The following is a 13,054-nucleotide window of genomic DNA, read 5'->3' as shown; positions in this document are numbered from 1 at the left end:
GTCCTCGTGTGAATGGACTAAAAGAATATTACAGAAAAAAAAATACTTAAAGATATGAATTCAGGAAAGCATTCTAAAAATAAAAGAAGATGAATATACATGTTGAAAAGTTATACTAAGTCCCAGGAAATACAGGTAATGAATGTTGACATGTAAATCCTGCACTTTAAAGATAAAAAGAGAAGGAAAACACTGACCACACAATAGATTAAAGTTAAAAAGATAGTAATAACAAACTATGACAGAACTAAGGTTAAACATGTCATGTCAATGAGTATAAATGAGCTCAATACATACACTCAATACAAAGTGAGTGGCAAAGCATAACCTAAATATGCTGATTCAAGGGACACATTTATCCCAATTCTGGGTAATTATTAGATTAGCCGGAGATTATAAATTCTAAATAAGTAAAGACTAACTCTAGAGGTGAGTCTGGGGTGTCTATATTTCCAATATATTTCCCAAAGATAACAAACCAACCAACAGGAAATGACTCAGAAAAGTTAAAAAGGATGGGCAGAGCCAAATTAAACATGAGAGTGCAAAGGAAACATCACAAACATAATTGTGGACAATATAGAATTCAGGAAAAAAGTATTACACTCGACAAAAAAGGTACATTTTATGATGCTAAATTATTCAATCCATGGTGAAGAAGCATCTACTGAAGAAAACAATAAAAATAATCTTATAAATATCTCATAAAAGATCTTAAATCAAGCATAAGCAGACACAATATAGTGGGTTTCATTTGAGGAAATGCAGCAGGGCAAAGATTGCTTGGTGTTCACAAAAAATAACTTTCTGGTACAGTTGGACTGCATTTTCCAGCCAGGACAGAAATAGCCAAAGTGGTAGCATTTCTTGTAATACCCTCTCATAAACAAAAAGAAGCAACCACACCCTAGAGCTAAGTAGGCCCTTGCCCAGCCTTCTGTGTTATCTTGGGTGATCATTTCTGTTGAGAAACAGTCCTCCCTGGGCCTCTTGCATTCCTACCCATGTTGGAGCGTATCAAGACTATGCCAGCTCTTTCACCTAGGCCAAGCCTCAGGATTTTTATGTAGCTGGTAACCTTGAAAGGTGTGGTGATAACATTTCCCTTTAGACAAACAACAGGTTTGCTTACTGGTTGCTACCAAAGTGATAGGTTTCTCAGGCTCGAGGTTGTTCAGGTACATCAAAAACCCAATGTGTGGATAGCATCCACTGGGGCCTACTGTGTTGCTTGGGAGAAAGGGAGAGGGGACCCGGATACCTCTGCTGAAGCTCATGTCCTTTGCTGTGCTTGCTCTGGTACTATCTTGCTCTTGTTTACTTTTAGCACTCATGGGATTGTGGCAGGTTTGTTCTTTGCCATCTTCTTTGAGATTGGATTTCTTCCCTGGGAATTTCACCACTGCATAATAAATGGGTATGTACCTTTCTAGCTTCTTTTTTTTTTTTTTTAATTTTTTTGATGTTTGTTTATTTTTGAGAGACAGAGGGACAGAGCACAGGCAGGGAAGGAGCAGAGAGAGAAGGAGACACAGAACAGAAGCAGGCTGCAGACTCTGAGCTGTCAGCACAGAGCCCGACACAGGGCTGGAACTCACAAACCATGAGATCATGAACTGAGCCAAAGTCAGATGCTTAACCGACTGAGACACCCAGGGAATGTCAGTCAAAACTATATTCTATGAAAAGAACTTACACATGTGGCAATAACATCCTTGTTTTCAAGTTGAGCAATGTCATATAAAATGACAGCACAGCGAGAATGTAGTTCAGGTTCATCAGAAACCAGTAGGTTGATCAGAGCTGGAATGCCTCCCGCCTCTACTATAGCATGCACTATGTTTGCATGTGTTGAGATATTACTCAATAACCCAACTGTTTTGCACTGTAATTTTATTTTGGAACATTTTAATAGATTAATTAAGGCAGGAATGGTACCTGCAATAAAGAAATCAAGAAAAAGCATGAATTATTTGTAACCATTTATAGTTAATTTATCATGATAAGATTTAAATAATGGCTGTGGTCATCGCCATATGAACAATTAGCAAATAATTCTATAACATGTTTATAAAATTATAATTTGAAACCATATGAATTCATCTGTCTGTCTTTTCCATAATTCAAGCAGCTCTCATGTTCACACGTCTGATTTTCACATAGCACACAAGCCTATTATTTCATGTTGGTAACGCTAAGCCACCTTGGAACCATGGATTTTCAGCTTCAAATGATAGATGAATAAATTCTTTGAGCCACCACATGATACAGTTCAGTTTTGGATATTCTTTAAATTTGTGTGGCAGCATTTGTACAATTATTTGAGCATTTTATTATATTTTACCTATAGTTTTTACAAGCAACTGAAAAACAAAAAGTGCTGAATCTAGTAAAAAGCAACCTTAGCTTCATTAATTATAATTGGTTCAAGGATGGAAATCACTGGGCATGGTGAAAAAAGAAAATTGGCTTCAGTCAGATGTTTGTTATATCAGTTCACTATGAAAGAAGAGAGCACACTCTGGAGACACAAGAAATGTTGGAAAATATAACCGTATAACCAGGGCTTTATTTATTTATCTACCTGAAATGATACCTCCCTCATGACTTATTTATCTATAGTTTACCTTTTGGACACAGATTTTTGTACATGTTTTTAGGAATACTAAATGTTAGTTTTAGGGTACTACTTGTAATTTTTTTTATTCATTTATTTATTCATTCAACAAATATTTATGGAGCATCTTATGTATGCCCAATATCCACATTAGAGTAGTGGATACCATATTAGACAATGAAGATAGAACGTTTCCATCATTTCACAAAGTTATATTGGAAAGTGCTATTCTCAAAACAACTAACTGAGGTAGGAATCATTTGATTAACAAGGAAATTAGGGTTATAGAGGGCGAGCAATTAACTTAAATTCTAAATGCAGAGCTAGTGACAAACCCAGGGTTGACACAAAAACTGCTATTTTTTAAAGTTTTTATCTGAATTCCAGTTAGTTAATATACAGTGTAATGTTAGTTTCAGTTGTAAATATAGTGAATGATTTAACACTTCCATACAATACCTGGTGCTCAGCACACACACACACACACACACACACACCCATACACAAAACCCTGCTATTTTTTTAAATGTTTATTTATCTTTGAGAGACAGAGACAGAGACAGATTGCATTGGGGGAGGAACAGAGAGAGGGGGAGACACAGAATCTAAAGCAGGATTCAGGCTCTGAGCTGTCAGCACAGAGTCCGACGCGGGGCTCGAACTCACAAACCGCGGGATCATGACCTTAGCTGAAGTCGGACGCTTAACAGACTGCGCCATCCCAGCTGCCCCATTTTAATTTAAAAAATAAATTGTGTAAATACAGAATAAGGATAATTTCTAATTGAAAGTAAATATAAAATGTAGTACAGTAATTTAGTATCATTTTTAAGTTTACAAAGTTTTAGAGAAGTAGAATTTATATAGTTTTTTGATTGTGTGCAGTTTCCACATGAGAAATAAAATATAAGGTTGTCAGAGAAAGACAAATACCATATGATCTCACTTATATGTAGAATCTAAAAAATAAAACAAACAAAAAGTAGAATCAGACCTATAAATACAAGGCCAAACTGATGGTTCCCAGAGGGGAAGGGGGTGGAGACATGGGTAAAATGGGTAAAGGTGTGAGTGAGTGACACAGACTTCCGATTATGGAATGAATATGTCACAGGAATAAAAGCCACAGCGTAGGGAATATAGTCAATGGTATTGTAATAGCATTGCACAATGACAGATGGTAGCTACACTTGTGGTAAGTATAGCATAATGTATAGAGTAGTTGAATCACTATGTTGTACACCTGAAACTAATGTAACACTGTGCGTCAACTATACTCGAATTAAAAATTTTACATATATCGTCAGGTAAAGGTAATAACCTTGGAAAAAAGAAAAATAGAAACTTAAAATCAACTAAAAAGTTTTCTCTACAATTAAAAATAGATTTTAAACCGATTGAATATAATTATAGCTACATAAAATAGTGTAAGCAAAAGACAGTAAATGGATTTTACGTCACCTGCATCCAAAATATATTTCCAGTATCCAGCATTTGCTAAGCAAATTACTTCCAAGGACATCACAGCCATCATCCTTCGTTTATAGCTTTCACACTGCAACATTTCTGGCAAGCATTCAACAGAAAAATGCATATTGTAATTTTAGAAGAGGGAATGGAATGATCTGCTTCTGTACAGGCCAAGTGAAGCTGTGAGTTGAGATAACGACTATTACACCAAATGCATTCATTAAATTCCCTCTGTGCACGGCCTTCTGAGGGGTGCTGAACAGGTTGCAAATGCCCATAATCTCTGAGGTTTATAATCTATACAGTTAGTAGAAAAATCCTGAAATGTTTAATACTTGGTCTGAATGACTTGGATTGACTGGTCATATGGTTCAAATTTACTTGGGAAACAGTACACTTCTCTTTTGCCTGAAATCAGTTGTTCAATAAAATTTAAGCGTAAGCTTTCAAGAATGGCAAAGTAAACTACGTTATTGTCAATAAAAATGTAATATCTATTAAAGCATATAGGCAGCTTTATACATTTCCTGAGTATGAAGAAGATAACTTCAAAAAATCCTAAATGCATTTATACTATAAATTCATGTGGAGGTAATGCAAATAAATATACATCCTTTTAAACAACGTCTATCATACAAGAAGAAACCACATAGAAGTATTCTTTTCTGGTGTCTCTTTACCCTCCGCTTTTCTGAGTTCATCTCTCCAGATATAACCATTTTGGACTTTCAATATACCTCCATATTTCTAAATGCTTATATACACTATGACCATTTGCTCTGTCAATTTTGGACATCATCGACTGACTTCATGTTATGGTAAATGAGAAGTAAGCTCTTCCACCACTGTGCTGCCACCCCTCTCCCTCCCCTTCCCCACATTTATAGTATTCAGTTAAATGAATATTCCATACTTATACTATAATGCCTATGCAGGTATTATTCACAGGTAAGCATTGCAGCATACTACAGTTTTGTCTCCTTTCTTACTTTTGTCTTTCTTGGGAACCTTATTTTATTCCATCTGCCTAGTTTTCTTTGTACCTGTCGGTAATTCCTCCCACATCCCTTTGGCCCGGGTACACAGTTTCCATTCGGGGACTTCATTTGCTGTCATCTTTGAAATCACCTTTGCTTTTCTCTTGGTGCAGACTCCCAGTTTCCTGTCTGTTGAGGAGAATTCCTGCCTTGGCATCTTTCGGTCTTTCTGGCCTAGCCTGGTGCTCTCAGTCAGAGTGCCTAGTGAGGATTTATGGTGTAAGTCTGAGAGGTCCTCAGATTTCCCACTGTCAGCTTGGGATGATTTGTCCAGTCTGCTAAATTCTAAGACTTGCCTGTTTCCAACATTTTATTGCTAGTTTCTCCTTTCCTGTTTTCTCTTGAATGCTTATTTCCTACTGTTGCTAATGTTATTAGTTAAGCTCCGTGTAATTTTAGTGGGGTTTTGAGGGATAGTAAAATCAGATTTGTGCATTCAATTGGCTTAGAGATCCTTATCCTTATAATATTTCAGGATAGACCAAACAAAAATCTGGAGCAACATCTCAAGCAAAACTTTTCATAAAACATATATCAATATATGAGGGAAAATGTTGCTGAATCTATGTTTTATTTATTTATTTATTTATTTATTTATTTATTTATTTTATTTTATTTTACAGCGTGCACACACACGTATGCAAGCCAGGGTGGGGCAGAGAAAGAGGGAGAGAGAGAATCTTAAGCAGGCTCCACACTCAGCATGGAGCCTGATGTAGGGCCTGATCTCATCACCCTGAGATCAGGACCTGAGCCAAAATCAAGGATCTGACACTTAACCAACTGAGCCACCCAGGCGCCCCTGAATCTGTCTTTTAAATTAGGAAGGAATAAATTGGAGGGAGTTTTCTTCACTTTAATTAATTTTCTTCCTCTTTCCTTGTTTTTTGTTTGTTTTAATTTGCTTTTTGACAGAAAGGAGGATAGATGGACTTTTGGAGGAAGTTGGAAAATAAAAATAAATATAATTGTGTAAAGTACAGTGTGAGTTATTATTCTTTGATTTTAATTTAGAAATAAAAGTACTTTTGAACACACAAAATATAGTTCAGTATTATTTGTATTTCTGCTTTTAACTAAACAGTTTTTGATTTTAACTGTTTAAAATATGATGCATGTATTATTTTATTTGCTCTATTTCAGAGTATCAACGATTAAGCTGAATAATAATGAGAACATTTATTTATAAAGAGATTATGTGTTGTGCACTCACCTACCAAAGTTTTCCAAACAGGAAGTTCAGGAATATTTAACTCTATTATATGCTTGAGAACCTCTGTATGAAAGGTTAGCACTGATAAATGAATTATATTGTTTCCTTTAATATCTGTTTTTCTCCAGTTAGCACCAAGAGAAAATAGGTATTGAATAGTGTCCAGTGCTCCTGAAGTGGCAGCAAGCAATAGTGGAGTACACTGATTCCTAAAAATCAAGGAACATATTATGATAATTAAGCACACGTATAGTGTCAAATGTACTTCTTGCGAAGCCATTCACATTGCTGTTGGAGGAAGGCTGGTTTATATTGATTTATATCATCACCTTCTCTTCAGTACATGGTATTATTCTATATATTCCACATGTAAATAGATTTGCCTCCCTTGCCTTGGCTGTCCTTAGTATTTGCCCCTACTTTCCCTCCCAACTTAATTATCACACCTTATAATTTGTTTAGAAGTTGATAACGTTCAAAGTTCTTAGAATACACCACCTCATCTAATCCTTACAACTCTATGAGCGAAGGAAACAGCAAGGCAAGTATCATCAGCCCATTGTACACATAGTGAAACTGAGCCCAGGGAGTGTTCCAAGCCACTTCTTTATTCTTCATGTCCAGTTCTCAAATCCCAGCTTCCTCATCGTGGCAGAAACTAACAGATTTTCTCAAAAATCCCACTATCTACTTCTTAGATACTGAAGATCTTTGGTTGGGCACATGACTGTCCAGCCAAATGTTACATCCTAGCTTCCTTTATGGATACCTATTGGCCAATGACTAAGTTTGGCCAATGTAATGTTAGTAGAAGTGACCTGGGCAATTCCCTAAAGAGAACAGGAATGTGCCATTACTTTGCATTTCTGTTTCTCTTCATGGCTAAAATACAGGCATAACGATGAAAGCAAGAGTAGGCATTTTGTATCAGGATATGGAAGCCACATGTGAAGAAGCAACAGGAGGAAGGTTACATGTTTACCTTGTTTAAACTACAATATTTTGGCATATGTTTGTCACAGTGGCTTTGATTGTATCTTAACAGATCTACTCACTAGCAGTGTGACCTTAAGCAAATTGGGTTATTGTCTTCATCTGTCGAGGAATGAGGATAACAACACTCAGCTCACAGTGTTAGTGTAAGGGATGAATAAGGTGCTTAGCAAGTCTCAATACATAGTTTCCCTCTCATTGTCTTTTCACTGTCACATGCCTACTTTTTATCCTTATACCCATGCCTCTCTCTTTGTGAAGCCCTCTTTCTCTTGCTGCCTGTCCTTGAACTTTCTTTCACCTTTGCCCAGTTAGCCCCAAAACTCTCTCTCTCCTCTATCTCATTTTCCCTGGGTCCTAGAGAAACTCTTGTCTTTTATGAGTAAACATCTCTTCACTTTCTCCCTTTTGTTCTTTAATAAGACTGTTCTATTGCTTTATTTATCCTATTCAGTGGTAGGAATAAAGATTACTTCTACTTTAACACTATCACTCTGATTTTCCTCATGAAAAGCATACTACCCAATAAATTGTATTTCTCTTTTCAGTTCCATATTGCCATTCCCCCTGCCCTGCAGGGTGCTCTTCCAGCATCTTAGCTCCTGAACTGCCTCACCAACATGCCCCTTGGATTGTGACTTTAACATCCATGCTAATTACCATCTGTGTTCTGATCTCTCAGTTCCTTGTCATACCTTCATTTGGGCTCCATATTCATACACACCTGCATGGTCGCACTCTTCATTAACTCCACACAGATCCCAACCTCGGTAATTGTCCTCTCTATGAATCCTTTCCTTTTTCCTTATGTTCACAGATAGCTTCTTATTTCCACCTCTGATATCCAATTGTTTGAGCTTTTACAACCCACTAATCATTATGCCCCTCCACTCAAAGACATTGTCACAATATGACTGAGCAGAGCTGATTTGGGTCTCTATATTCCATGGCTCTTTCCAGAGTCTCTTAGAGAAACTATTAGCCAGAGACCATTGTTTCCTGAAAGGTTTCTTTACATACATCTTTGCCCCAACCTAGAGGGAGGATTAATTTCTTCACTTAATCATAATGGCCAGGTTATCTGAAGACCCAGAAATATCTGAATGAAACTATGCCTAAACCATGTTCAGATTCAAAATGATAACTTTGTGTTTCAATTATAACCAAGAATGTACCCTTCAGGAGAAGTTACACCTCCATCTTAAAGTTTGGTCCTCTGCTAAATTATGAAAGAGAATTGTGAAATAGAAGCTAAATTGTGAAATTGTATTTGGGGTGTTTCTCTATTTCAAAGTTATTTTCTTCTTCTTAAAAAAAAAACGTTTTTTAAGATTTTATTTTTAAGTAATCTCTACACCCAATGTGGAGCTTGAACTCACAACCCCAAGATCAAGAGCCACATGCTCCACCAGATGAGCCAGCCAGGTGCCCCCATAGTTATTTTCTTCTTTTTAATGTGTTTCTCTTCTGTATACCATTAGATGTTTCTCCTGTTATCTGAGGCCTATCCACACTGGTCTGGATAATCTGGTAATCTACAGCCTTTGATAATCTTGTGCTGTTTCCTGGTTGAGTAGATTCCAATTTAGAGCAATTTTTCTCCTCCTTAGTCTCAGGCTTCTTCCAGAGCACTAAGTAATTAACCTGATAAACTGGTCTGTGGAACCAAACCACTAAGAAAAGTTTAGCAAAAACTTCCTAGGGTTTACTTCTTATTCTTTCAGATAGCATGGATAGGTCAATGGCAGTTCTCTCTTTATACATTGTAGAGGTAAGTGGTAGATGAAGAAGATAGGGACCAGAGGGTAAGCCTTACATAGCCTTTCACATGGATCATATCAACCATTCCTTTTACTGTCAGTGTTTGGGGCAAGCCATGAGAGCAGAGGTTTATGTTTTTACAAATGCTTAATAACTTACTCAGCTGTCGCCTCTGCTTCTATCAAACTAGGATCCTTCCTGCAGAGAGCAATGATGATGCCAATATTGTCATAGAAAGCAGCAAAATGAATCGGCATCCAACCTCTTTTTTCAGAAAGTGTGTAATCAGCTTTGAAACAGAGGAGACAGATGGTTGTTTCCAGTGAGCAAGCCTGTGCAGCCAGGTGTAGAGGTGTTGGACCTAAAATGTATGGACAATTATTTAGGCGGTCAAGATCTAAAATGTCCATCTAAAAACATATCTTTTTGATATCCATCTGTGGAGCTTTTTAGTGCTTATCTGGAGCTTTTATATCATAAAAGATAAGCAAGATAAGCATTAAAAAGTATAATTTTAGGCAATTCTAGATTTCTTTAATTCAGGATGTCTGACCATTAAAAATTAGTACTTCTTTATAAATGAAGAATAAATAACATTGAAAATATTAAATATTTGAAAAATTCAGTCAATGTGTAAAATAGTTTTGTGATATCAAATAAGCTATTTCTTGTTTATTTTCCATTTTACTTAAATGTTTTGTAGTAAGAGGTAAAATCCTTTGAAATTCAAAGAAAAATATGCTCACAAAAGCCCTCCATGTCACTAAATCCAGTGGGTGTTTTTCAATTCTCATCTTACCTCTCAACAGTAAGGTTCTTCCTCTTTAAAATGTTCCCCCCTCCCCCCTTGGCTTTTGTGATACCATAACCTCCTATTTTTCTCCTACCTCTCTGGCTACTCCTTTTGAGTCTCCTTTGGGACGTTCTCATTATCCCAATGCCTACATGAGCCTTAGGGCTCTGTCTCTGGCCTTTTTATCTTCACAGTGACTTCATTTACCACCTATAAGTCGGTGACTCCCAGGATTATGTCTCTAGATTTGTTTCTTCTCCAAGCTCCACATCTTTATCTCTAACCTCTTACGAGGTGTCTCCACACACCACGTCAAACTTAACATGTTCTGAATTGAACTCCCCTCCAAACCTGGTCCTCTTTCACTGCTACCTAAATCAGTGAAGGATATCACTATCCGGCCAGTTCTACAAATCAGACACCTGAAAGACTCCTTAGTGTCTCCTTCTCATTTCATCTCCATAACCAGTCCATTGCCAAGACTAAATATCTCTAGAACTTATCTTTATTGCCACCACCTCCCCACTCCAAGCCGCCCAGCTGGTACCCCACCTTGTTCTTGCCCTTCACCAATCCATTATTTCAAATTATAAATCTGATCTTTTTACCTCCTTGCTTAAAACGCTTCAGAGGTTTCAAAACGTCATCGATCATGAATACAGGAAAAGGATCCACTGGTTCCAATTCACCTGAACCAACAGCTACCTCCCTCACCCCAAAACACCCATGACATACACAACTTGTTCTCTTCATCTGGGCCTTCTTCTTCTCTTCAAATGTGGGGTAATCAGCCACACGACCCAGCTTGCCCAGGAAAGTACTCATCTATGCCTGTTGCCTGAGCATAATGATTAACAGTGCCTCTTCCATTTTCATGTCTCCCTTATTTGGATGATGAATGATCCAGTCACCTTGGGCTATTCCTGCTGAGAGCTTCCTTCTCCCACACGCTTTTCTGACCAGGGTCCAGTTAACTCCTATTTCTCAGCCTAAATGGTAATTCCTCAGTGAAGCACTGGTTTTCTCCCAACTCAAGACACTTCCAATGACCTCTGGCCTGCCTTATTCATCTAAGCTTTACATCACAGCCTTTGGCAATCTACAGTATTTTCTCTGATCTATCTACCTAAAGTCACTGCTTAGTCTTCCAGTTTCTGGTCAGGCATGGAAGGCGCATAAATCATCACTATGTCCTAAGAGCAAGTAAAAAGTTTAAACAAACTGAAAAATCAACAATGCTTCTTAGATTCGATACAGAAGTGAGGTCTCAGGGCAAAAACACTGCCTCCAAAAATGAAGATATGGACAGGCTGATACAGAGAATCAAAATTTACTGAAAAGAAACTTCCACAAGAACCAGTGAGTAGTAAAGCCCCCTGGGCCCCTCCAGCCAACCAAGTAGTCTTTAAGCTTTAGCAATCACCCTTACTTAGCCCATGTGAGTGATTGCCATTTCTTTGTAATCTATAGATCATGCATTCTTTCTTAGAAAAAACAGAGGCTTCTGCACATCACAAAACAGAAATCAGACCCTCCTGTACAACCCCTGAGCAGTAAGGAACCAGACCCCTTTGCACAACTACCTTGCACAACCTTCAAGCACTGAGATAACATCTGTCACTGACACCATTGTGTCTGTGTGTAATTAAGAACTTTTATGGACAATTGTAGTTGATTTACTGATTAACTGCCATAGACTCCTTAAAAAAAATCCCTGGGTGAGGCAGAAACCTCAGAGTTGGCCTTGGGGGACAAGAGTCTGCTTTCTTAGTGGCAGGCCTCCTGAATAAAGCTCAGATTCCTTTTCAATCAAAACTGTCTCTGAGTATTGGCTTTTTTTTCCTTTAAGCTTATTTACTTATTTTGAGAGAGAGAGAGAGAGAGAGAGAGAGAGAGAGAGAGAGAGAGAGAGAATCCCAAGCAGTCTCCATACTGTCAGCATGGAGCCCGATGTGTGGCTGGAACTCACAAGCCCTGAAATCATGACAGAGCCAAAACCAAGAGTCAGATGCTTAACCGACTGAGCCACCCAGGTGCCCCTCAAGTATTGGCTTTTCGAGCAGCAGGCAGCTGAACTTGGGTTTTAGTAACAGTAGGGAAATCTGAACTATAATTGACGAATTGCTGGCAGCTCATTGTGATAAGTCTGAGAGTTTAAAACTCTGGGGGCCCCAGTCCCAGGAGGCCCCCATGCTTTAGTGAGTTTTAACTCCTGGAGTTTGACCAGGATCTCACAATGGATATTGGAGAAAAATCCCCTCATGCTTCTAGCAGGGGGAGGGAAAAAGGAACCATTTTGAGATATAGCAGAGCATTCCATTTTCCTTAACAAGGTTTGGCCTCAGGAGAAACTGTTATACCAGAGCCTAACCTGCTGGGTTTTATCAGAGCCTAACCTACCTAGGGGAAGGGAAATACCCAACTCTAGCCACTCTTCATCCATCCTGACACAGCTAAGGTCAGGGAGAGGACTAACAAAGACATGTGAAGTTCACAGTCCAGGAGCACAGGCTCTCACAAAAGACTGAGACCTAATCATAGGACTATAGAATATGTTGGTTTATTTCAGTCAATGAAAGGCTGTTGGTTGCTCTCAGCAGGAGAAACACCAAGGGGCACCTGGGTGGTGCAGTTGGTTAAATATCTGACTCTTGGTTTCAGCTCAGGTCATGATCTCATGGTTTGTGGGTTTGAGCCCCACATAGGGCTCTGTGCTGAGGGTGTAGAGCCTGCTTGGATTCTCTATCTCCCTTTCCCTCTGCCCCGCCCCTGCTTGTTCTCTCACACTCTCTCTCAAAATAAATAAATAAACTTAAAAAAATCAAAATGACCTCAACATTTTTTTTGTTTTTTTAAACACACACACACACACACACACACACACACACACACACACACACACAGAAGTCTCCCCACTCACCCTCTCCTTCTCCTCTCCACCTCCCTCCAAAAAATATTTCAGCACAATCCAGGGGCAGGAGTACTATCCTATATCCCCCTCTTACTACTTGAAATTGTGTTTAATAGAAATGCTGAATCTTGGCACCCACCCAGGCTGCTAAAACAGAATCTTCATTTTAACAAGATCCCTGGATGATTCCTTTGTACTTGAAAGTTTATCCCAGAATAGTAGGATGAAGTGCCCTCCCCACAACATCTGCAATGTCTGA

The 13,054-nt window shown here is 38.3% G+C and overlaps 1 protein-coding gene across 2 annotated transcripts in view; it reads right to left on the bottom strand.

Annotated features, from left to right (window-relative positions):
• The window catches only part of ANKAR (ankyrin and armadillo repeat containing), a 72,392-nt gene that overhangs the window by 33,517 nt on the left and 25,821 nt on the right, over positions 1 to 13,054 (bottom strand). For both annotated transcript variants that reach the window (XM_027054731.2, XM_027054725.2), the window contains 4 exons: positions 9,251 to 9,452; positions 6,338 to 6,546; positions 4,079 to 4,183; positions 1,697 to 1,938 (listed from right to left, as the gene is read on the bottom strand). In XM_027054731.2, coding sequence (XP_026910532.1) covers positions 1,697 to 1,938; positions 4,079 to 4,183; positions 6,338 to 6,546; positions 9,251 to 9,452 — 758 coding nt within the window. The remainder of the gene's footprint in view (positions 1 to 1,696; positions 1,939 to 4,078; positions 4,184 to 6,337; positions 6,547 to 9,250; positions 9,453 to 13,054) is intronic.

Source organism: Acinonyx jubatus, chromosome C1, assembly GCF_027475565.1.
Source record: "Acinonyx jubatus isolate Ajub_Pintada_27869175 chromosome C1, VMU_Ajub_asm_v1.0, whole genome shotgun sequence".
NCBI classification, from domain to species: domain Eukaryota; kingdom Metazoa; phylum Chordata; class Mammalia; order Carnivora; family Felidae; genus Acinonyx; species Acinonyx jubatus.
Note: the sequence above shows the minus strand (reverse complement) of the source record. Positions and strands in the feature narration are given on the sequence as shown.